Source organism: Oculina patagonica, chromosome 4, assembly GCF_052425735.1.
Source record: "Oculina patagonica isolate OP01 chromosome 4, crgOcupat, whole genome shotgun sequence".
NCBI classification, from domain to species: domain Eukaryota; kingdom Metazoa; phylum Cnidaria; class Anthozoa; order Scleractinia; family Oculinidae; genus Oculina; species Oculina patagonica.
In genome coordinates, this window is record NC_135761.1 from 46,450,582 (window position 1) to 46,472,481 (window position 21,900).

Consider the following 21,900-nt stretch of genomic DNA (forward strand, 5'->3'; position numbering starts at 1 on the left):
TATTTCTTGTCAAATTAAAATGGTCGAGGAACACGAGTGTTCATGAGGTTAGGGAATCTTTATGCAGCATAAACAGAGTGTACCTTTGAACATTCTTATTGGAACTCATCAGCGCGGTGTAGCGAATCTAAATGGCGCCAGCCCAAAGGCCAACGCAAATAAATTGCCCAATAACCCGTACACTGTATCAAGCTCCGTACTTTGAACTTACTTGTCCCCCGAATCACGCGCTGCCACATCACGTGTTTCGGGGGACAAGAAATTCAAAGTGTCACGATGGAGTCTCGCAAAGCAAAATAACTTAAATGTGGTAGGCACAGCCATTCCGAACATTTAAGCGCATGGACAAAACCATGCTTAATAAAAGCACAGCATATCGGATCTGAAAAGATCTACGGTCCAAAAATACCACATTTAAGTTATTTTGCTTTGCGAGACTCCATCGTGACACTTTGAATTTCTTGTCCCCCGAAACACGTGATGTGGTGACCTGCGATCAGGCTTTCTTTTTTTCGCGGCGGAGGGAAGGAGAAAATTTCCGTTGATCCCTCCGCCGCGAGAAAAATAACGCCTGATCGCAGGTTAGTGATGTGGCAGCGCGTGATTCAAAGTACGGAACTTGATACAGTGTACGGGCAGAAGCATATGCTTCTGGTACGGGTTATTGGGCAATTTATTTGCGTTGGCCTTTGGGCTGGCGTCATTTAGATTCGCTACACCGCGCTGATGAGTTCCAATAAGAACGAAACAGCTGTCCGCGGTTGCAATCCTGCTGTATCGGTTCCAGTCGTGGTGTTGTCTCGCAAAGCCTATTTTTCACGTAGTATGATCAGCCTTGCTTGCAGTTGTTTGTTATTTCATTTTATTGCTGATCAGATCTCTCAGTAGATCCTACGAATAGCAGCATTATCGTGTGCGGTCCCTTGCAGTTTTAGTCTTACTTTGTACCTTGTATGTCTGCTGACCTGTCCGCAGCCTCGCGCGTCCACCACGTGATTTCACACGACACGACCACGAACTGATTTACTGGACAGTCAGCAGGCTGTAGATGTTTATGAATTAATATTGTAATGAAGTTATCAACTTCACTGTTTATCCGACTACCCCTTTGTTCAAGAAAATCAAATCCCTGCGCCAAAATCATACAACGTTGGATATCAGACACGAACAGCTCAAGCAGACAGTCCCCAAACATCTCAGTCAGCCCTCGGTCTTCTCTTATAGACCGCAAGGTGAAGATATGCATATCAGGACTTGAAGCCGGACAACCCATTACTTTACATGCCTCGGTGGTGGGTGATGCGAATGAAATATTTGAATCTCACGCACATTATGTTGCTAACAGTGAAGGTTAGTGATTAGTTACATATCAATGAATCATCCGCAACAAACTGGTTAATAGTCACCCCCCTTTCCTGTATTTTGTCATATATTTTGCATGCTAGGGCCTCTTTACATGAGAGTCGAGATGAGTTTCGTTCCGGGATGAAAAAAAAATTCATTTTACATGATCTTGTTCATCCTGGGATAGTCATCCTGCCCGAGTTGAATTCATCTTGCCCGTGCTTACATAACATTACATTTCATCCCGGGAAGGACTGTTTACATGGGGTTTTTCATCACGTTTCATCCCGGGATGACATTTCATCCTGGTGTTTCATCTCGGGATGGAATCGTCCCGGGATGAGTTCATCCCAGGAGGAAATCATGTATCATCATGTAAACAGCAACAAGAAAATGACCAGACACCGAGACAAATTCATCCCGTGACGAAAGTCATCCCGGGACGAAAACTCTCATGTAAAGAGGCCCCTAGAAACCTGGTTTTTCCAAGCCAGGCACAAACGAATAGCATACTGCCCCCATGGGGGGTACTCAGGATCTCAAATGAGGGAGATGATCACATGAGGGCAAAATTCAAGACCCAAAAAAATCCCGCGTGCTTTCAACATTACTCAAAAAAGTCCCTAGATCAAAAATTAACCCCTTTAAAATCAACAGCAAAACAAGTTTGTTTGTACTTTATTCACAGAACAATGCAGCCAAAGCACTACCACGAATCTTCAGATTGTTTTAAATACCCCAAAACATCCCTACTAAAATCAAAAACCCAAAAAATCCCGGAATCAAAAAATTCGAACCCAAAAAAATCCTTCTATCATCTCCGTCACTTAAATTCCCGAGTACCCCCCTGGGATAGTGCCATGTGTGTTAATTTCCAAAGAATCCGTCATTTCCTTCATTCAATGAATGGTTTTTTGACCACATTGAATCAGCAAAAACATGGCCATTTTGACCCCAGCTGCTCAGTTTGAACTTAGGAATACTGATTTATGGCCACTATACCTACCAAAATATATTCAAAAATTCATTTTTTTTTTCATTTTTACTCCAAAGGAAAGATTGATAATTCCTGTGACACTTCTCACGACGGATCATTCACTGGCTGTGAACAGATGGGATTCCTGTGGAGCATGACGCAAGCGCGAGGCCAGAGACAAGGACTTCGACTTGCAAAGAAAGATGTCACCAAGCCTTATAACATTGAATTCAATTGCTTTGATGGACATCTGTCGCCAGAGGAGGGGTTTGTGAATATGTTAAAAGAGAACAATTTACAGCCCATTGCGAGGTCATCGCTGGAAACGTTTTACATGGCTGACGGAGTGCAGAGAATTCCTGTTAGGGAGGGGAGGGTGCGTGGAACTTTGTTCCTCCCACCAGGAAAAGGACCATTTCCAGGTCAGTGATCATTCTGCCTTCAACTTTATATGATGGAGATTATTGATGATATAAGTCCAGATTGTGTTGTTCCAAAACATGCAAACCCCTTCCACTGTTTTTTTTGCTTTCAAGAGTCCTAGATCCCTCGGCAAAACACTTGAGGGGACTAGTCCCTGCGACTGTCCTGCGGACAAGATCCCTTTGTGTGAACTACCCATTTTTGTCAAAAAATCTTGTCATAGCAACCAAATAATTCAAACCAGTTTAGTGAATTCATGGACTAGTCCCTTGTGTGCACTGTTTGTGTAGTCTATGTGACCAAAATAAAAATCAACCAAACAAAAAAGCAAAGTGGCTAGTCTCTTCGTGTGTGGTGACCTTCAAACTTTTTAGAAAAATTTGCTTTTTTAAGAAACCACATCCCACTAAAGACTAAGTCAAGATTAATTCAAAGGGATCAAACTTTGACCAATTGATGATGTTTACGGAATATTGTTTATTACATCATGATGGATGTCAAAAATAAATGGAACACAAGTTTAAAATCACGGTTCATGACAAATTAATCATTTATTTCTCATTTGTAGCTATTAAATGATGAGATTACCAAATCATGATTTCATTATTTCATAATTGTGGGTGGAAAAAAAATAAGGCCATTAATGAATTACAAAAATACCCTCTCCATGGAATAGCTGCTACATCTAAAAGAAATGAGGCTTATCACGTTCGGAACTTGAAGGTATTTGTTTAAAACCAGGGATCCCTTGAAAGAACCAGGGCTCACACTTTGTACTGCCAGCCTAGATATTTATTGTCACCCAGTTGAAATATCTTTGCATTTCAGATGGCGGTGCAACAAACATTAAATTATGTATTAACGATCCTTGTTTGTCTCCATGTGCTAGGTGTCATTGATCTGTTCGGAACAGCAGGAGGCTTAATTGAGTTCAAAGCTGCTCTCCTTGCATCACATGGATTTGCGGCACTCTCCCTGGCGTACTTTGCACATGACGACCTTCCTAAGTACCTGCCGTACTGTGAACTGGAGTATTTTGAGGAAGCAGCTGACTGGTTGGTGAAACATCCTGCTGTTATGTCACGTGGAATTGGTGTTATGGGTGTTTCAAAGGGTGCAGAAATAGCATTGATGATGGCTGCTCACAGAAAGGATGTTGTGAAAGCGATTGTGCCAATTTCTGGTTCTTTTGTCATCTCAGTTTCGGCATTCAAGCTCAGAGGACAACTAACAGGTGTTTATTTTGATGCCACCAAAGCTAAAAAGACAGCAGATGGGGCATTTGTCTTCCGTGACTGTTTCCCTACACATGAACTTGATAAACTTGACCCTTCTGCTATAATCCCAGTGGAGAAAATTGACTGTCCAACCTTGCTTGTTTGCGGAGAGGATGATGAAAGTGTTAAAGCTGCTGAAATGGCACAAGAAATTCTTAAGCGCATGAATTCACATGGCAAGGGTGCCTTGTGTTCCGTTTTAAGTTATTCCGGTGCAGGACATCTAATCGAGCCCCCCTTTGCACCTCACTGTTATGCCTCCTATCACAAAAATTTTAGGACAACTTTTGCTTGGGGAGGAAATGCAAAAGACCACTCGCTAGCTCAGGAAGATTCATGGCAGAAGATTTTGGAATTCTTTAGTAAAAATATTGGTCAAAGCCACAACAGTCATCTTTAGAATGTCACAGTTATGTAACAAATTATAAAAATATAATGTTGATTTTCTTTTTATGAGAGTGAAAGGCAATTAAATTATTTTCAGTTTGTCAGAGGATTATTGTAATTACCGTATTTATTTGAACTCGGTCTCAGGGATAGTCTCTTAGTAGTATCAAGTCAATTTTAATCTCAACTTCAACAATAATCAAAATTACTCTTGTGCCCTCATTTTAGGGGGGTGGGGTGGGCGCTTATTAACTTTTCATACCTAAAAAATCAGGGGTCTTGCGATTCTGGGTTTTTAGAATTTTGATGATGTCACGTGAAAACCAAGAATTAAGAAATTTTAAATTATTTGTTAAATGAAATAAAAATTAATAATTGAAAATTGCATAAAGAAGTTTTCACGTGTTTGCTGTAAAAATATAGAAAAAGATGATTATGGAATTACCATTGAATATAACAGCAAGCCAACATCAAGTTCAGTTATAAAGTTCTCTCAAGAGTTTTTTAAAAAAAGAGAACATAGAGGAGGGTCCCTTTCTTAAATTTCCGTTGTCATGTGATGAGTTAAAGACTGTACTCTCCTTCCAAGTTTTAAGGTCTAAATTAAAAATAAAATGTTTAAGGAGATGTACAATATGTAGCCCTGTAGAGCATATCTTTTCATCTCATAAGCTTGAGTGAGTACATTTTTTTACGTATAAGGGAAATAAAAATATCAACACTTGAAGCACCCTATTAAGCCACACCTTTGTTTTTGCTTACATACAAGAGTTTCGGTATTATATTTTACTCTGAGCAACTTTCATCCTTGGAGACCCAGGGGCAGTTAGTGGGGCGAAACGAAGGAATAAACCGGGCAAAAATATTATTCCTTCGTTTCACCCCACTAACTGCCCCTGGGTCTCCGAGGATGAGCAACCTCCAGCAACACAACCTACAGCAATGCAATAAAATTTCGCTTCAACATACAAAAATTTTATTCGACATAGATTTCGCTTGGACATACATCACAGAGGCTGGCTAGGGTCCTTTAAGAATTGTGAGAGAAGGTACTTAGTGCATGGTGTACTGAATTGCTTCTCTGTGTTCTATGAAACTTATCCATGCTTATATAACTCGAAAATGCACTTGTGCATTTTTGTCTGAAAGATGTAGCCAAAAACACATGATTTTCATCCAATCCTTCAAAGTTACTAATCAAAATCAACGACCAAAGATGATTACCATTTAATTTTGCTTTATAATCATTTTTATATTTCTCATATGCAAAGTATCACCATTACATGACTGATAGTCAAATAGATTGGGGTTTTATTACAAGTGGCAGATCCAGTGTTTCTCTTAAAGGGGCCCAAGTAATTTATGTTCTTCACTAATTTTGAACACCTTTATACCCAGTGTCACTAAAGCTATCTGTTAATATATATTTTTTAATTTTTGGAGATGTTGCAGGTAATAACCCTTAATTAAGGGGCCACCCCTGAGACCAAAGGGAAGTGTAATGCTGGCTGCAAGGGAATTGATTTCTGTATTTATTTTCATGTAGAGTAAGTGAGAAATGATGGCCCAACAACGCACCTGAAATAAGCCAATGTGTGGAGTAAAACTACAGTTCGTTGTTCTTGAAGGCTCCTGTCATCATTGCTTAAGCGGTCATCGTCCCTCAGGATTGATTGTAGCAGCATATTGAACAGACCTGGGGCATATTTCTCTGCAAATTCTCTCATTGCACCTGGATGATACAAGGGTTCCTTTTTTTCCTCACAGTGGCGGTAAAGTGCGATTTGGAAATTTGCCACCAGTTTATCAAATGAATTTTCTGTATGGGAGGGTATCGACACATCCGATGTCAAATTGCAATCTTCTAATTTAGAACACTAAATAAGATCCAGACAACAAACACTTACAAATACTCCCAATACTATTATAAATCAAACATATACTTGTCGAATGGTTATTTCCCCCCCAGAGGGGGGGGGGGACTCCCATATTAAAGGGACGGGGATGCTCTTCGGAAATTTTGAAAAGAACCCCTAAAAGAGCGCGTGGGCGTGGCTCAAGCTTCTTATATTTGTATATTTCTTCGTGTGTAACCCTAAACGAGACCATTATGGCTAAAAATATTGGCGTTTGGCCTGGAACACCCAAAGCGAGACCAAAAATCCGAAAATTTACTCCCCTAAGCGAGCATCCCTGTGACTTTTAAAAGCGAGTCCCCCCAGGTTTTTCTGCCTGTTTCAGACATCCCTCTGTGCTCGCCGCTTGCACAGAGGGAGCTGAAATTCAGGCTAGTATTTCCATGGATGTATTATATTTGTCCAAAAAAATTCAACCGATTAGTTACTTATTATTAGTGTCTCCTTGTTTTTTCCAGTATGTTAGTCAAGTATTTTATATATCAATGGCAACTCACTTTTGAATACATGTGTTTATCTTGTTGAATGCGTCTGACATTTTCTTCCAAATGGAGCAGTCAATGAGGACGTCGCCTTCTTAATTTACATTGACTGATCCGAACTGAGTTCGAATGCAGTTTCAACTCTCAAACCCACGAATTTTTTTGACAGTTTTGCAGAATGACCAACCTGTTAGACAACATAGCAAAATTACGCTTTAGTGTCCGAAGATATCTCTTGTAAACCTCCTCCGTCTCTTTCTCCTTTGTAAGTGCATCTCGACATTCGAGTAGAGATTCTACCAGAAACAACACCGGTGATTTTATTACATTGCAGACCTGAAATTGGAAAAAATGATCTCGACGGCGTCACCGGTGGAAAAATCCACACAAGTACTACGAGTAACATACGAGTAACACACGGAACACACGGGTACATACGGCTACATACAGGTAACATACGAGTAGCACACGGATACATACTAGTTATGCAACGCTTTCGAGTGGTATACTATGGAATATCCCACGAGTCACTTGTATTTTCTCGGTATACACACTAACCTGCGATCAGGCGTTCTTTTTTCTTTTTACGAAAGCGAGAGGGAAAAAAGAACGCCTGATACATTTATTTAACCGGCCGCCAGCCGCCCCCTAATTTAAATAAACTAATGTGTCGTCGAACTGTCAAACCACTCTTTGTAGTTGGCGGCAAATTCGAGACTCGGATTTCCACAAGGCGTGAAAAACGTCTGGAGAAAAATTGTACATATGTACAGCCTGTATTTAAACTTCGCCGTGTTGAGATAAAAATGCTTTTAGTAGCAAGGTGAGATGGCGCTTGCGAACATATATTTATTAGTTGTACTGGATGCCGTCCCTTTATTTCAGCTTACACACACAAAAAAAGGAATTCACCGACAAGAGCTGTTTTACGGCAGATAGGATCGGTCGCTTTTGTAAACATTCCAACATCTCTGGAATATTGTTTTCGAAAAACAACAAAAACATCTTCACGGAACCAAAATTATTACGCATTGTCGCTCACTCTATATGTTCTGCCTTCAGAGAGTTACACTTGAAATCTGTTAGGGCTTCAGCTAATGTAGAAAAGAACTCGTCCTCGCAGTAAACGTGACTCGTCTTTGCCATTACCAGCTTCTGACCGGAAGTCTCGTTGAAATACGACAACCAATCAGTCCACACCGCTCCATTGAGTATTGTTTCTCGACCAATCAGACAAAAAACCAGAATCTGGTTTTTTTACATGACTTTCGACAAGCAAATGTATCATGCCCTCCTTCCCCCGCAGCAGTAGTAGGGAGGGAGGGTATGATTTCAGGTTATATACACACGAGCCTTTAGGCGAGTGTGTATACCAAGAAAATACAAGTGACAAGTGGAATATTCCATAGTATACCACGAGAAAGTGTTGTATAACTATTTTATACCATGCCATAGAAAATACGCTTACTAAATTTCGTCGAGAATACAATCGCAGCGCACGATGGGAAGGTTGGGTTGAATACCGTCGAATATACAACGGCTTTCCTGTATTCTGATTGGCTGTATTTTCTATGGCATGGTATAAAAACTGGTATGCACCCGTATGTGTCCTTATGTTACTCGTATGTTACGGGTAAGATTGTAAAGATGAGCTATTGATCTTATAAAATTTCAAATTTTTGACTTTTTTACCAGTAAATGGTTTGTGTCGTACTTTTTCGTTGCGTGACAGTGAAATCCACCAATACGTTTTGTACTTGGGGCTCGTCGCGCAACCTTGTTGAGGAAAAGGGGGTGGGGGAGCATAAAATGAAATGAAATAGGAACTGGTATGCACCCTTATGTATCCGTATGTTATTTGTATGTATCCGTATGTTACTCGTATGTATCCGTATGTTACTCGTATGTTACCTGTATGTACCCGTATGTTCCCGTATGTTCCGTGTGTTACTCGTATGTCACCCGTATGTTACTCGTAGTACTCGTGTGGTGTATTAGTCATGATCCCGGTGACGCCACATTTCAGAATTGGCGCGCTGCAGGTACCCTGCAGGTGAGATAAGTCGCTCCGCGTTCCGCCACGATCCTCCGCCATTTTGTTTTTCATGCCCGCGCGCGCCCTCCGTTTTCGTATCCATCGGTCTACTGTGAATCAAACGAGCGACTTGGAGCAAGTCTAGGGCTGCAGCTTGACTAGGCTCTTTTCTCGCAGAAATTATATTTCCTTCCACGGTCCGCTGTGAAGAGGAAAAATTGAATAATAGAAACGATTTTTAGTCTTGAAAACGACAAGCAAGACGGAAAGAAAAAAAATCCTAGATAAACCAAAATCTTTTGAAGCCGCGTACCTTTCTTCCATATTAAAACCTGATCGAAAACCCTCTGCGAAATTGAATTGTCTGCATTCCGTTTACACAAATTGCACCATCTGGTACCTCGTTTGTAGCCCTCTTGATCTCTTCCCACAGCATCGAATACGGTATACAGCCTTTCTGGAATGGCGTACAAATGAAGCGACTCACTGTGCCCCAAGAAGATGGACACGAACACCTTCTGTCCTCGCGCAAAACCTTGTACTTGTGTCGCTCGCACATGAACAAACCAGAGGAAACTCCCGGGGGGGGGGGGGTACTCCCATATGTGGCCTATATAGGTATGTGCCGCCCGATAGGGTATGGTTTTTGAGATTCTCAGTCCTTAAATAGGGTATCATTTTTGCTCCTTTTGGCAATGTGTTCCCGGTGTGATCCTTAGATAGGGTACCTAAATTCTATTAGCTAAAATAAACGCCCAGCTTAACGAAAAAAAAGGTATCTTAAAACTGAATTTTCTGTTCAGGTATTAGTAAAGCGATTTTATAAAGAGTTGTGTCTTGCCGTGCGCGGTTAGCCGTTATTTGGGTCGTCACGGAAGGCTTCTCCTCCCCCTTGAATAGGGTGTCATTTTTCGGCTTTGGGCCTTAAAAAGGGTATCAATTTTCGCTTTCTTTATCCTTAAATAGGGTCAGGGTTTAAGAACCTTGGCGGCACACCCCTATCCGAAATTTATGCGAGTACCCCCCCCCCCCCGGGAGGAAACTCTCCCGGCCCTCGATAATGTTTTACCAACCGGCTTCAATTTTCCACCACACTCACCGTCTCCTTCTTAACAACACGTCTTACCATCACGATGCGCACAAACCAACACAGTGACAACAAACAAATAGCAAAGCCATACTTCGACTGCGAAACACCTGGACGCCATTTGCAGAAACAAACACAAAATAACAACGAACTGTTTTCAAACTAAAAAAAAGCACTCGGTGAAACCACAGTTCAAGCTGGGACAACTTTTGGTGAACAGTTACAGGCTGTTTAACAGATACTGGACGTATAAACCTTAACTTTTCAGGGACGGCGTTAACTTTCGCGTTTAAGGGCCCATTACAGTATTTTTTGGGGCCGTTGCTAGGGGAAATTCAATTGGCTCTAACTTGATATATCTTTGATTTTATTTAACCAAATTTAGACAGTAGTTTTAAAGTGCGAGTGCAAGCCAGTTGATGACGTCATCGGGGCACGTCTAATGTCACGTGACCCAGAACAAAAAACTGAGTTTTTCGCAAGAAACTTACGGTTTTATTCATAGTTTGTAGTATTATTTCAATCCGTACGTTGATCTTAAAAAATGCAAGCATGCGTTTTTTGTAAGCACAAAAGCTTGAAAAATAAGGACGGAAAATGTGTTCTGTTGACCACCTTTTTGAACACAACTTTTACGTTGTTTTGATTTTCCGAAAACGCATGCTTACGTTTCAAGAAAATTGTATTTTCTTTCGATTTACTGCAAAAAACAGAAGGTACGCTTTTTTCGTTCCGAGAAAAGCACGCATTTTCGTCCGTACCGGAAGTAAAATTTTACGGTGACTGATTGGTTGAAATCATCGTAATTGACGTTGCCGCACTAAGTTGGCTTTCCCCACGCTCACGTACGCTTCAAAAACTATAATTTTTTCGACACGGCAAACTTTACTACTTGTTTGTATTCGTAAAGCTTTAACGACGTTTATTGTCGCTCAACTAACATGTACAGGCAATGACAAATGTAAACAGAGTTGGTCGTAAGTATTAAAAAGAGTTTAGTGTGAGTTTCTTTATTTTCGGTTCGTAATTTGCGAATTAGCGTAAACGGCGTTTATTAAGCTTATATTTATGTTATGCTTTGAGCAAGAAGGCTACAATTCGTAGTTTGGTTGAATAAATAGTTAACGTTTGTGAGCTGAAATGTTTTTATACTCTTTAATACAGGTGTTTTATATAGTTAAGTTTTCGCAGTTTTGTACCTTTGTGAATTTGTCATGTGGTAGGACTGCTGTACTAATCATTTTAGCAAGCAGATAAATCGAGTTCATTCCTAAATATTTATTCGGTATTGTAAAAATTACCTTATCTTCGTTTCGCGGACGAAATGAATCGCTGTTTTTTTCTATGAGCCTGGTTTAGTTCAAGTGACAATGCTTTAATTTTTGCCCGTGGCTTTCACAGATTTCTTTAGTGAGCTGAATGGTAAACCGATGAAAACACGGTACATGTAGCGCCGCACATTCGCATGTTTTCTAATGCATCGGCACTGCTGTTAAAAATATTTCGGCGGTTTCGGATACTTGCTTCGGGCTTCGTATATGTTTTGCAATCATTTAGTACGAAAAACGTTTCTTTATTTCCATTTACCCAGTTTGCTTTTACTGCAGAACAAATTTCCGTGATAGGAATATGATTCAGAATCAACCGAAAGGGAACTAAACTCGCGTAAAATTTAGCCGCTAATGCGAGAAAACCGGAAATAAAATTGCACTTGCGTGGCAACCGCGTAGCTTGGCAACGAGATACTGTAATGGGCCCTTAAAGTGAAATTTTTTCCTGTTTTCAGACATTTCTTTGTAATTTTTTTCAAATTTCCGGGCAATTTCGCGGCAGCGACTGCGCACGCGCGCCACGTTTGACCGCTGTGTGTTTTGTTTCACCACGATGCACATTCTCGTCCCCAGAGGCCGCGATCCTTCTGGTCAGCACCCGGGATCGAGACCGGGTGCTGACCAGAATGATCGCGGCCTCTGGGGACGAGAATGCACGATGCTCCGATCGCTCCGATGCACTGATTTACTGGACAGTCAGTGGGCTGCAGAAGTTTATAAATTAATATTGTAATGAAGGAATGAAGTTATCAACTTCACTGCTTATTCGACTACCCGTTTGCTGGAGGAAATCAAATCCCTGCGCCAAAATCATTCAACGTTGGATATCAGACATGATCAGTCCCAGCAGACAGTCCCCAAACATCTCGGTCAGCCCTCGGTCTTCCCTTATAGACCGCAAGGTGAAGATATGCATATCAGGACTTGAAGCCGGACAACCCGTTACTTTACACGCCTCGGTGGTGGGTGATGCGAATGAAATATTTGAATCTCACGCACATTATGTTGCGAACAGTGAAGGTTAGTGATTTGTGACATATCAGTGAATCGTCAGCAACAAACTGGTTATGAGTCACCCCTTTTCCTGTATTTTGTCATATATTCTGCATGCTAGAAACCTGGTTTTTCAACCAGGCACAAACCAATAGCGTAGTGCCATGTGTGTTAACTTCCAAAAAAATCCCTCATTTTCTTCATTCACTGAATGGCCACTATACCTACAAAAATATATTCAAAATTGGCTAAACTACAGAATACCCTGCAAATGAGATTCATCTAATTGAATAACAATAAAATAAAATTAAAATTAAATGGGAATTTGCAGTGGTACTTCCCGATCAAATTGGAATTTAGCAGTGTTGATTTTTGCAGAGAGAGGAAAACCGGAGAATGAAAAACCCTCGGAGCGAGGACAAGAACCAACAACAATCTCCTATTGTTTCCGGCCTCGTTCTTCAAAGAGTTCCGACTCGGTGAATCACATTTGCAGGGTATTCTTCAGTTGCTCCCAAATATTAAATAAATTAAAATACTGGTACCTTTAATTTGGATTTTTTTTTCGTTTTTACACCAAAGGAAAGATTGATAATTCCTGTGACACTTCTCACGGCGGATCATTCACTGGCTGTGAACAGATGGGATTCCTGTGGAGCATGACACAAGCGCCAGGCCAGAGACAAGGTCTTCGACTTGCAAAGAAAGATGTCACCAAGCCTTATAACATTGAACTCAATTGCTTTGATGGACATCTGTCGCCAAAGGAGGGATTTGTGAATATGTTAAAAGAGAACAGTTTGCAGCCCATTGCGAGGTCATCGCTGGAAAAGTTTTACATGGCTGAAGGAGTGCAGAGAATTCCTGTTAGGGAGGGGAGGGTGCGTGGAACTTTGTTCCTCCCACCTGGAAAAGGACCATTTCCAGGTCAGTGTTCATTCTGCATTCAACTTTATATGATGGAGATTAAGGACAATATAAGTCGAGATTGTGTTGTTTCAGAAAACATGCAAATCCTTTCCACTGGTTTTTTGCTTGAATCCTGTATCCCTCTGCAAATTCCTTAGATTATTAGTTGAGCCTCAAGGTTGGCACGCATGAGGGGAGTAGTCCCTGGGACGAGTCCTGTGGACCAATGTCCCTTCATGTGAACTACCCATTCTTGTCCCCAGAGCTGCTTGTGCCTCTTAGTCGCCTAAGCCTGGGGCGTGAGGAAAAAGTGGCTCTGGGGACACATGATTTGATTGGCTAGATCTTTAACAAAGGCAATTTAAATTGAGCAAATCAAATCAACCCTTTTAAAATCCCTTTGTTGTAAGGGATTTTTGCATGGTTGATTGATTGGCTAGATTTGTCCCCAGAGCCACTTGTTCCGCATGCCCCAGGCTCTGTCAACTAAGAGGTACAAGCAGCCCTGGGGACAAGAACTACCATTTTTGTCAAAAAATCTAGTTGTAGCAACCAAAAATTAATCCCTGCAACTAGTCCCAAAAATTCAAACCAGTTTGAATTCGTGGACTAGTCCCATGAAAATTATCTGTCCCATAGGGTGCACAGTTTGTGCGACTAGTCTCTGTGACAGAAATTAAAAAAATCAACCAATTTAAAAGCAAAGCAGCCGGTACCTGCGATAAATCCCTTCATGTGAACACTACTTGGAACCTGTCCCTGCAGCTATCCCATGCTAGTAGGTGTGACTGGTCCCTTTGTATGTATTGTGTGTGTGTGACCAGTCCCAGGGACTAGACCCTGCAACAAGTACCTGCGACTAGTCTCTTTGTGTGTGCCGACCTTCAAACTTTTTTTAAAAAAACTTTATTTATTTTTTTCACTTAAGACTAAGTCAAGATGGAAGATTGTTTATTACATCATGATGGATGTCAAAAATAAATAGAGCACAAAATCAAAATCACGGCTCATGACAAATTAATCATTTATTTTTCATTAATTTAGTAGATAATAATGAGATCACGATTCCTGAATTGTGACTTCATTATTTCATTATTGTGGGTGGAAAAAAATAAAGCCATTAATAAGTTACACAAACACCCTCACCATGGAGTGGCTGCTAAATCTAAATGAAATGAGACTTGTTAATTACCTTTGGAACTTTAAGTTATTTTTGGTCAAAACCTGGGATCCCTTGAAAGAACCAGGGCTCACACTTTGTACTTGCCAGCCTGGATTATTGTCACCCAGTTGAAATATCTTTGCATTTGAGATGGCGGTGCAACAAACATTAAATTATGCATTAACCATCCTTGTTTGTCTGCATGTGCTAGGTGTCATTGATCTGTTTGGAACAGCAGGAGGCTTAATTGAGTTCAAAGCTGCTATCCTTGCATCACATGGATTTGCGGCACTCTCCCTGGCGTACTTTGCACATGACGACCTTCCAAAGTACCTGCCGTACTGTGAACTGGAGTATTTTGAGGAAGCAGCCAACTGGTTGGTAAAACATCCTGCTGTTATGTCACGTGGAATTGGTGTTATGGGTGTTTCAAAGGGTGCAGAAATAGCATTGATGATGGCTGCTCACAGAAAGGATGTTGTGAAAGCGATTGTGCCAATTTCTGGTTCTTTTGTCATCTCAGCTTCGCCATTCAAGCTCAGAGGACAACTAACAGGTGTTTATTATGATGCCACCAAAGCTAAAACGACAGCAGATGGGGCGTTTATCTTCCGTGACTGTTTACCTACACATGAACTTGATAAACTTGACCCTTCTGCTATAATCCCAGTGGAGAAAATTGACTGTCCAACCTTGCTTGTTTGCGGAGAGGATGATGGAAGTGTTAAAGCTGCTGAAATGACACAAGAAATTCTTAAGCGCATGAATTCACACGGCAAGGGTGCCTTGTGTTCCGTTTTAAGTTATTCCGGTGCAGGACATCTAATCGAGCCCCCCTTTGCACCACATTGTTATGCCTCCTATCACAAAAATTTTAGGACAACTTTTGCTTGGGGAGGAAATGCAAAAGACCACTCGCTAGCTCAGGAAGATTCGTGGCAGAAAATTTTGGAATTCTTTAGTAAGAATCTTGGTCAAAGCCACAACAGTCATCTTTAGAATGTCGTAGTAACAAATTTTAAAAAAATTATGTTGAACAAGTAATGTTAGATTTTCTTTTTAACAGAGTGAAAGGCAATTAAATTACCATATTTTCTCGATTAAACGCCAGGCCCTGAATAAGCGCCGGGAAAATAAACCCCTTAAATATTTATTCAAGGTTTAATATGCTTTGGAAATAATGTCTACATATATGGTTGTCAAAAATAATGAACGAAAATCATTTCTTAGAAACATAGGGCTTGAATAAATTGCAGGAATCAAATAAACGCCGGCTTTATCGGGCCAAGTTTGAAATAAACGCCGGGGGCGTTTAATTGAGAAAATACGGTATTTTCAGTTTATCAGAGGATTATTGTAATTACATAGTGATTCTGATAGTATCTTTGGGAAAGTCCAAAATCTATCATTTATTCTAAGCCAGAAGCATTTTGGAGAGACCTCATTTGTTATGTGACCATGTCAATTACAACAAATGGGACTTGCTATGCAACTTTGTAAGAGGTAAAGGGTTAGGAACAGGGGTTTATAATAAAAGCAGTTTCAAATAATATTTTGAATTTGAGCTGATGAGAAATAAGGTAATTCTGTATAATTTTTCATACAGTTTTATCAAGATTATTTTATTTTCAGTTTACTACTAGCTGGTGTTGTTCTCAGAAGCCCTAAGTTAACCCTCGACCATGTTTCTAAATAGCTGAGTGGTCTGCCTCCTACGGCATATTTGGAAGGCTATCAATGGAGCCAGTCATTTTCATTTAGTAACTGGTAGTTTAATAGTAAAATAGAATGAAGATAACCCCCATGAGGCTCGGAAAACATCAGCGTGTTTTGAGGGAAATAGAAGGCGAATATGCGAGAGTTTTGTTTTATGGAAGTGCCTTAGGAACAACGGCTGTTTTAGGGAGTGTTTTAGGAAAATCGTCCACCATTTTGGTTTGTTTGTCTGAATCTTGTCTGAGTCATGACGTCACTCTCGCGCTTCGTTATTGTACTTGGTAATAACAGAGGCGGTGGATCATTATCAAGGTGGTGGTGGGGGGGAGCCCATCGTACCAAGCCCGTAACCAGACCTTTGCCATAGACGAGGCAAGATCTTGCTAGGGGTTTCGGGGGGCATGCCCTCAAGAAACTTTTAAAATGCAAAAGCTCTGAAACTCTTCAACATTTTTTATAAGGTATTTTTGGAGAGTTTTCCTACCAAAACATTTTATTTTTAACTTTTGGTAAAAATCTAAGTGCCTCGTCTTACCTCTTGCTAGTTATGGCCCTGTGTACTCCAAGCTACTCAACACTGCCAGTGTTCAGTCAAGATATTACTTACTAACTTTGTAGCAGATCTAAATACCTCCTCAAATGATGTTAGTGTGTACTAGTCTAAGATGGGGTAGCAAATTTGAACTTTTCTTGGTCTGAGATTGGGTAGGGATTTGTAGACCCCAGTGGGCACCCCCGCCCAAACTTTTACATCTGCATCCACCCCCTGGAGAAATCATCAGGGGGGGGGGTAGTCGGGGTTTCAAGTGACGGGGATGATCGAATGATGGCAAAAATCAAGACCCAAAAAAATCCCTAGGGCTTCCACCAAAACCCAAAAAATCCCATAACCAAAAATTAACCCCTCAAGAAATCAACAACAAAACATGCTTGTTTTTGACTATGTACGCTCATTCTTTATTTCAGTTTATTTGCAGAACTATGCAGCTAAAGCGCTACCACAAATCTTAAGATGATTTTAAATACCCCAAAAAATCCCTACTTTAATCAAAAAAATACTTGGCAAATTTTCCTACCCAAAAAAATCCCGGAATCGAAACTTTGAAACGCAAAAAAATCCTTCTATCATCCCCGTCACTTTAAACCCCGAGTACCCCCCCCCCCCTGGGGAGCAATCTCTTCTAGTCTTTATATTACCATCCCACCGATTCATTACCACAGAGTACCAGATTCATGATCTGAAATAATCACACCTGGTTTTCACGAATTTGAAGAATTTGTTTAATAAATTATTAACATTTCCTTTTATATTTAATAAGCCACTTTCTTTTTTGCGGCATTAGTTTTTTTCGATTTAGCAAAAGCGCGAAGTAAAACGTAACTTTTTTTTTTTGCCTGGCCGTCAGAACGAGGTTAGCGTGTTCCAGGCTATCAGTATAGTTGCCGGAGAGCGAAAAACGTGTGCCCGTCTTCTCCCCCGCCCCTTGCCCCCTCCCTCGTTTTTTCCTCGCTAGCTCGCGTTTACAACCTGGTATGGTGCAATCTTTGTGCAGCATAAACAGAGTGAGACTTTTTTCACGCTATGTCTGCTGACCGTTCCGTCGGCGCAAAAGTTTCTCTGACAGAGACAGACAGTGTTGCTCAGCTGGACGCTCAGCCGAGGCTTGCTGTAAATGAAGCTCGCAGATGAATGAAACTCGATGAGCGAATGATTTAAGTTTGTGGAACTCAAATCCCTGCAACAAGATCATTCACGGTTGGCATTCAGACATGAACAGCTCAAGCAGACAGTCCCCAATCATCTCGGTCAGTCCTCGGTCTTCACTTATAGACCGCAAGGTGAAGATATGCATATCAGGACTTGAAGCCGGACAACCCATTACATTACACGCCTCGGTGGTGGGTGATGCGAATGAAATATTCGAATCTCACGCAAATTATGTTGCTAACAATGAAGGTTAGTGATTTGTTACATATCAGTGAATCAATGCTCTTTAGGATCCTTTAGTCTTGTGGCTCGCTGACTGTGTCACCACTCACCATCTCTCGCAGGCTTGGGCTGATGGTTGCTCCCGTAAGTGACCACTTCACATGATCCAACCCAGTCCGGGTGTAAATTAATAACAAGACTCCTTACAACCCTAACGTGACGATAAATTTTGTTCTTGCATAAGAACATTTTGTTTCTCATATCCAATGTTGGCTAGTTAACTAAGAAGGTCCTGAAAGGTGTGGGGGGTGGGGCGGGGAGGGGGGGGGGGTGTAAATATCCCATTTCCCAGCCTATGTAAAAACAGGCAAATCCCAGTTCCCATTTTACCCTTCAGGTCCCTGAACTAAGTATGTGGCAACCTTGTTCCCAGGGTGGGGAACGAGGTTGAGTATGTGGAGGGGAACAGGTGGCGGGAACCTGGTAGAATGGGGGGGGGGGGTGGGAAGGGAACGGAAGGTGGGGGAAGAGAGGGTGGGAAGCAGGACTCCAAAACCGGGAGAGGTTTCATAACAAGGTTTCATTAGAATAGTACAAAGAGGTGGAACCAATAAGAAAGGGGGAGGGAAACAGGAGTACCAGGTCCAGGGAGGGGGAGGTTCAGGCCCCCTGTCCCCCTCCAATTATGGGCTCATTGTGACACTGTTAGTCAAACTGGATGGAGTGTAATCTCTTTCAAATTACAAGATATTTTCTCAAATAAAATTATTTCGCATTAACAGATGCATCTGTGCAGGAAGAAACTATACATGTACTCCATGCAATGACTGAAAATTTAGAGCTTCTCCAATGAAATTTTGCACAATAGAAATTAATTATTTATTATAATATAATAATTTTTTATACATATAAGTGACCACATAAGCTCAACATTTTGAGCGGTGGCTTATGGGAAATTCAACTGTACGTCTAATTTGAAATACTTTTTTTTTAAAAAATTTACTCCAAAGGAATGATTGATAATTCTCATGATGTTTCTCATGGTGGATCTTTTACTGGCTGTGAACAGATGGGGTTCCTGTGGAGCATGACGCGAGCGCCAGGCCAGAGACAAGGACTTCGACTTGTTAAGAGAGATGTCACTAAACCTTATTACATTCAACTCAATTGCTTTGATGGACATCTGTCACCAGAGGATGGATTTGTGAATATGTTAAAAGAGAACAGTTTACAGCCCATTGCGAGGTCATCACTGGAGAAGTTGTACATGGCTGATGGGGTGCAGAGAATTCCTGTTAGGGTGGGGAGGGTGCGTGGAACTTTGTTCTTACCTCCTGGAAATGGACCATTTCCAGGTCAGCGTTGAAAAATCGTTCTGCCTTAATTTTGATAATGGAGATTATAGAAAATAAAAGTTCAGATTGTGTTGTAACAGAAAACATGCATACCCTTCCACAGGTTTTTTTTGGTTGCATCCTGCATCCCCTAGAAATTCTTTAGTATGGTTTTAGCCTCATGCTTTTGTTAAAAACTTTGGTTTTGAACTACTCCCTCCTCCCTTCCTCCTCAGATTACAGAATTTTAAATGATCTTCCTTCAGGAGGGTATGGAAACTGCACATTAGATACAAGGTAAAATTTTATAGAAGGGCTTCGGTTGGAGGAGGCAGCATGTTTTTTCAAGTTTTTGGAATCAGGGATCCCTTGATGGATATCCACATTGTCTCTCAACATCTTTGCATTTCAGATGACTGTGCAATAAACATTAGATTATGCATTAACCATCCTTGTTTGTCTCCATGTGCTAGGTGTCATTGATATGTTTGGAACAGCAGGAGGCTTAATTGAGTTCAAAGCTTCTCTCCTTGCATCACATGGATTTGCGGCACTCTCGCTGGCGTACTTTGCATATGATGACCTGCCCAAGGACATCAGTTGCTGTGAACTGGAGTATTTTGAGGAAGCTGCCAACTGGCTTGTAAATCATCCTGCTGTTATGTCGCATGGAATTGGTGTTATGGGTGTCTCAAAAGGTGCAGAAATAACATTGCTGATGGCTGCTCACAAAAAGGATGTTGTGAAAGCGATTGTGCCAATTTCGGCTTCTATAGTAATCACACATACGCCATTAAAGCTCAGAGGACGGCTAACTGGTGCTTACTCTGATACCAGTAATGCAAAGGTGACAGCGGATGGGGGATTAATATTTCGTTACTGTTTTCCCATGCATGAACTTGATAAACTTGACCCTTCTGCTATAATCCCAGTGGAGAAAATCGACTGTCCAATGTTGCTTGTTTGTGGAGAGGATGATGAAGATATCCCAGCTGCTGAAAGTGCACAAGAAATTCTCAAGCGCATGAATTCACATGGCAAGAGTGCTTTGTGTTCCGTCTTAAGTTATCCTGGTACAGGACATCTAATCGAGCCCCCCTATTCACCTCACTGTTTTGAATCCTATCTCAAGGCTTACAAGATAACTTTTGCTTGGGGAGGTAATGCAAAGGATCATTCGCTAGCTCAGGAAGATTCATGGCAGAAAATTTTAGAATTTTTTAGTAACAATCTTGGTCAAAGCCACAACAGTCATCTTTAGAAATAGATCGTAAAAAAATGTTGAGCCAGTACATAATAATTTGGAATAATTATATTTTTGTAAATATATTTCTGTAAACATCAAATAATAATTTTAGGTAGGTCCACATCAGCTGTTTCAGCTGCCACTTCCCCGGCGTATCCAATCAAACGTTCGGTAATCGAACCCAATCGAACACCAATCGTTCCATTGAGTTCGGTAATCGAACATAATCGAACTCACAATAAAATTTTGGTTATCGAACAAAATCGAACGTTCGATTACCAAACAGTCAACAATCGAACAAAATCGAACATTCGATTACCGAACAGTCGACTATCGTACTCAGTTGAACGTTCGATTACCGAACTCCTGTTTGTTTATATTGCGGACAACTTGGACCGTGCACCATCCCCCTGATTAGTCCTGCGTGATTTACTTATAAAGAGACGGATTCCGAACAAAATTGAATCAGATTGAGATCGATTGGTTCGAAAATCAAACTCACAGCAAAACAGATGTTCGATTTTGTTCGATTACCGAACCCAATCGAACGATTGGTGTTCGATTGATTTTTGGTTTGATTTTGTTCGATTGGATTCGCCGGGCACTTCCGACCTACGTATCAAATAAAGTCTACTACTACAACATGTAATGTTTGACTTTCCTATAATAATATTAGAGTGAAAGGTAATAAATTTGTTATTTTATGACAAGATTATTTGTAATGAAAAAGTGATAGAGATGTTGATAACATCTTTGGGTGGCCTCCCATGCAGTCATTTTTAGGGGTGATTGTGAAACACAATTGCCCCTATAAACGACTGCGCGGAAGGCTAATTTTTGGGCTGCTTATGATTTTGGACTTAAGGGCTGTCCTACAACTTCAAAACTATTGCAGGGATATGGTTTGTTCTCTGGCCATGTCAACTACAACAAATGGGGCCTACTTCTAATGACTACTGTAGTTGTAATCAAAGATTAGGGAATGCGTTTAACATGCATGGAGCTGTGTCCTATTTGTTCTGGTCGACACGGTAAAGGAAGGCGATATATTTTCAAGAACACTACGTAAGGACACAGATTATAATTAGCCATAAACAGCTGTTAAAAGTTACAGCCCTGGATATAATCATATTGGGTTTGTAACAGTCAAGTTCCTTACAACCTCGCAAATAATCCTCGGACCAATCATGTCTTTTTAAGGATTACATGGCAGCTCCATATTGTGTACTGCATGCACTTTGCTTTTATAGGCTTGAGTGTTTGGTGTGATGAAAACACTCCAGGATTTTCATCTTTGTTTTATGTTTACATGCGAAAAGGTTTGAAAACCTTGCCATAAAGGAGGGTTTACG

The 21,900-nt window shown here is 40.9% G+C and overlaps 4 protein-coding genes across 4 annotated transcripts; 3 read left to right on the forward strand and 1 right to left on the reverse strand.

The window, feature by feature from the left end:
* Positions 1–660: 660 nt before the first annotated feature.
* Positions 661–5,142, forward strand: LOC144652573 (acyl-coenzyme A thioesterase 5-like). The gene is made up of 3 exons (XM_078512629.1): positions 661–1,350; positions 2,398–2,742; positions 3,633–5,142. Exons 1-3 carry the CDS (start codon positions 1,071–1,073, stop codon positions 4,418–4,420), a joined length of 1,413 nt encoding a protein of 470 aa, XP_078368755.1. The 5' UTR covers positions 661–1,070; the 3' UTR covers positions 4,421–5,142.
* Positions 5,143–5,862: 720 nt separating this feature from the next.
* Positions 5,863–10,048, reverse strand: LOC144648517 (uncharacterized). The gene is made up of 3 exons (XM_078508047.1): positions 9,967–10,048; positions 9,154–9,450; positions 5,863–6,226 (listed from the first exon to the last, which is right to left on the reverse strand). The coding sequence occupies exons 1-3, from the start codon at positions 10,046–10,048 to the stop codon at positions 5,946–5,948; spliced, it is 660 nt and encodes a 219-aa protein (XP_078364173.1). The 3' UTR covers positions 5,863–5,945.
* A 1,855-nt stretch (positions 10,049–11,903) lies between these two features.
* On the forward strand, positions 11,904–15,874 carry LOC144650340 (acyl-coenzyme A thioesterase 5-like). The gene is made up of 3 exons (XM_078509996.1): positions 11,904–12,278; positions 12,834–13,178; positions 14,534–15,874. The coding sequence occupies exons 1-3, from the start codon at positions 11,999–12,001 to the stop codon at positions 15,319–15,321; spliced, it is 1,413 nt and encodes a 470-aa protein (XP_078366122.1). The 5' UTR covers positions 11,904–11,998; the 3' UTR covers positions 15,322–15,874.
* A 1,777-nt stretch (positions 15,875–17,651) lies between these two features.
* Positions 17,652–21,231, forward strand: LOC144650341 (acyl-coenzyme A thioesterase 5-like). The gene is made up of 3 exons (XM_078509997.1): positions 17,652–17,995; positions 18,979–19,323; positions 19,776–21,231. Exons 1-3 carry the CDS (start codon positions 17,809–17,811, stop codon positions 20,561–20,563), a joined length of 1,320 nt encoding a protein of 439 aa, XP_078366123.1. The 5' UTR covers positions 17,652–17,808; the 3' UTR covers positions 20,564–21,231.
* The last annotated feature ends 669 nt before the right edge of the window (positions 21,232–21,900 follow it).

Coding starts and splice junctions, on each gene's coding strand:
- LOC144652573 (XM_078512629.1), top strand. CDS start 1,071: ATGAAGTTATCAACTTCACTGTTTATCCGACTACCCCTTTGTTCAAGA. Junction 1,351..2,397: donor TTATGTTGCTAACAGTGAAG/GTTAGTGATTAG, acceptor TTTACTCCAAAG/GAAAGATTGATAATTCCTGT. Junction 2,743..3,632: donor AGGAAAAGGACCATTTCCAG/GTCAGTGATCAT, acceptor TCCATGTGCTAG/GTGTCATTGATCTGTTCGGA.
- LOC144648517 (XM_078508047.1), bottom strand. CDS start 10,048: ATGGCGTCCAGGTGTTTCGCAGTCGAAGTATGGCTTTGCTATTTGTTT. Junction 9,451..9,966: donor GGTTTGTGCGCATCGTGATG/GTAAGACGTGTT, acceptor ATACCTATATAG/GCCACATATGGGAGTACCCC. Junction 6,227..9,153: donor GGTTTTAATATGGAAGAAAG/GTACGCGGCTTC, acceptor CCTCCCATACAG/AAAATTCATTTGATAAACTG.
- LOC144650340 (XM_078509996.1), top strand. CDS start 11,999: ATGAAGTTATCAACTTCACTGCTTATTCGACTACCCGTTTGCTGGAGG. Junction 12,279..12,833: donor TTATGTTGCGAACAGTGAAG/GTTAGTGATTTG, acceptor TTTACACCAAAG/GAAAGATTGATAATTCCTGT. Junction 13,179..14,533: donor TGGAAAAGGACCATTTCCAG/GTCAGTGTTCAT, acceptor TGCATGTGCTAG/GTGTCATTGATCTGTTTGGA.
- LOC144650341 (XM_078509997.1), top strand. CDS start 17,809: ATGAACAGCTCAAGCAGACAGTCCCCAATCATCTCGGTCAGTCCTCGG. Junction 17,996..18,978: donor TTATGTTGCTAACAATGAAG/GTTAGTGATTTG, acceptor TTTACTCCAAAG/GAATGATTGATAATTCTCAT. Junction 19,324..19,775: donor TGGAAATGGACCATTTCCAG/GTCAGCGTTGAA, acceptor TCCATGTGCTAG/GTGTCATTGATATGTTTGGA.